Here is a 1,333-nt window from a genome sequence, read left to right on the forward strand (position 1 = left end):
GGGGGCGGCTGTGCCGCCTCTTCCTCGTGGGAGCCAGACTGGCCGGCTCTGGCCCATGCCAGCCAGGGGGCACCCGGGCCAGCGGGTGCTGTGGGGCCTCCTCAGCACAGCGTGGTCTCCCCACAGCCCCCCAGAGGGGGTGTCTGACCTGGAGGATGGCTGTCTGGGGTGCCCCTGGGGGGAGGCAGTGATGAGGCTGCGCGCCAGCCTTAGCCAGAATTGTGTGTGTGCTCCTGTCACCGGCAAGCCTTGAAGGCGGTTTGCACAAGTGGGACTGGGCAGCTCTGCCCGCAGCCAGCGAAGACAGCCGGGGCCTGGGCTCGGCGCCCACAGCCGCCCCTGGAGCCTGGCCGCTGAGGTGCTTGCGAGGCTCCGGTGGGCCTCTCACTCAGTGTGGGAGCTGGGAGAAGTCACCGTCCCGAGGGCCGGCCCTGGCGGTGCGGGGGTGGAGCACAGCACTGACAGCTGTCCAGGGCACTGCAGCAGGGTCTGATCCCCAGCCGGGGGTGACCCACAGGGCTGGATGCCCGGAACCAGAGAAAACGCTGCCTTGGAACTGAGCGCCTTTTGCTCCCGGCAGCCTGACCCGGAGACCGTGGCTGGCCCGTGGTCTGGCCTGTGCACGCGCGGCACCTTCTTCCCGTGGGAGGGACACGGGCCTCTGAGACTACGCCAGGCTGGGACGTAAGCGGCCACAGCCTGTGCGCCCTCCTGCGCCCGGGCCCGCCGCCCTGCCCAGCCCGGGGCTGGCCTCACACTGGGCTGGACAGCCCGCACGGTCACGGCCAGCCATGGGGCGGAGCTCTCCGGCCACCACCATGGGGCTTCATCAGCGGCAGGTGGCCTCGTGCTCTCTGCCCGTTTTCTGCTCTTGCGTCCAGGCCTTCCGCTGTGTGTGGACGCTGGCCTTCGTTGGCTGCGTGTTTTGCAGTGTTTCCTCGTGGCCCGTGTCTACAGAAGCCTCGGATAGGGACAGGAGTGGGCCTCTGGGTCAGTCCGGAAGGGATCCGTCTTTTTTAGGAGGATGCTTCTGGCCGTGACACGAAGTGTCCACTGGCTTGGTCTCCGCTGGGCCCTTCAGTACCGTCCAGCAGTTTCTGCCCGCTGAACTGTGTTCACTAAGCTGAGGCCAAGCGCGGAACTCGCTGGACCCGGCCCTGCGCTGGCCTCAACTCCACGTCCACAGGTGTGTGGTTGGCCCATAGCCCTGCTGGGGGCCTGGTCTCCGGGGCCTCTGGCCAGGCCGGCTGGCCGGAGCCCCGCCCCGTGGGGAAGCCGGCGGCGGGGCGCCAGAGCCGTCGGGAGCGGAGGGAAGCGCGAAGGAGGTGGCAGG

General features: G+C 69.1%; 1 protein-coding gene across 1 annotated transcript in view; it reads left to right on the forward strand.

Moving 5' to 3' along the window:
* Positions 1 to 1,108: 1,108 nt before the first annotated feature.
* MFSD7 (major facilitator superfamily domain containing 7) overlaps positions 1,109 to 1,333 on the forward strand; it is a gene marked incomplete at its 5' end in the record, with an annotated part of 6,296 nt that continues 6,071 nt past the window's right edge. The window contains one exon of the mRNA XM_012734892.1: positions 1,109 to 1,186. Coding sequence (XP_012590346.1) covers positions 1,109 to 1,186 — 78 coding nt within the window. The remainder of the gene's footprint in view (positions 1,187 to 1,333) is intronic.

This window comes from Condylura cristata, unplaced genomic scaffold (assembly GCF_000260355.1).
Source record: "Condylura cristata isolate star-nosed mole 26May11 unplaced genomic scaffold, ConCri1.0 scaffold00088, whole genome shotgun sequence".
NCBI lineage: Eukaryota > Metazoa > Chordata > Mammalia > Eulipotyphla > Talpidae > Condylura > Condylura cristata.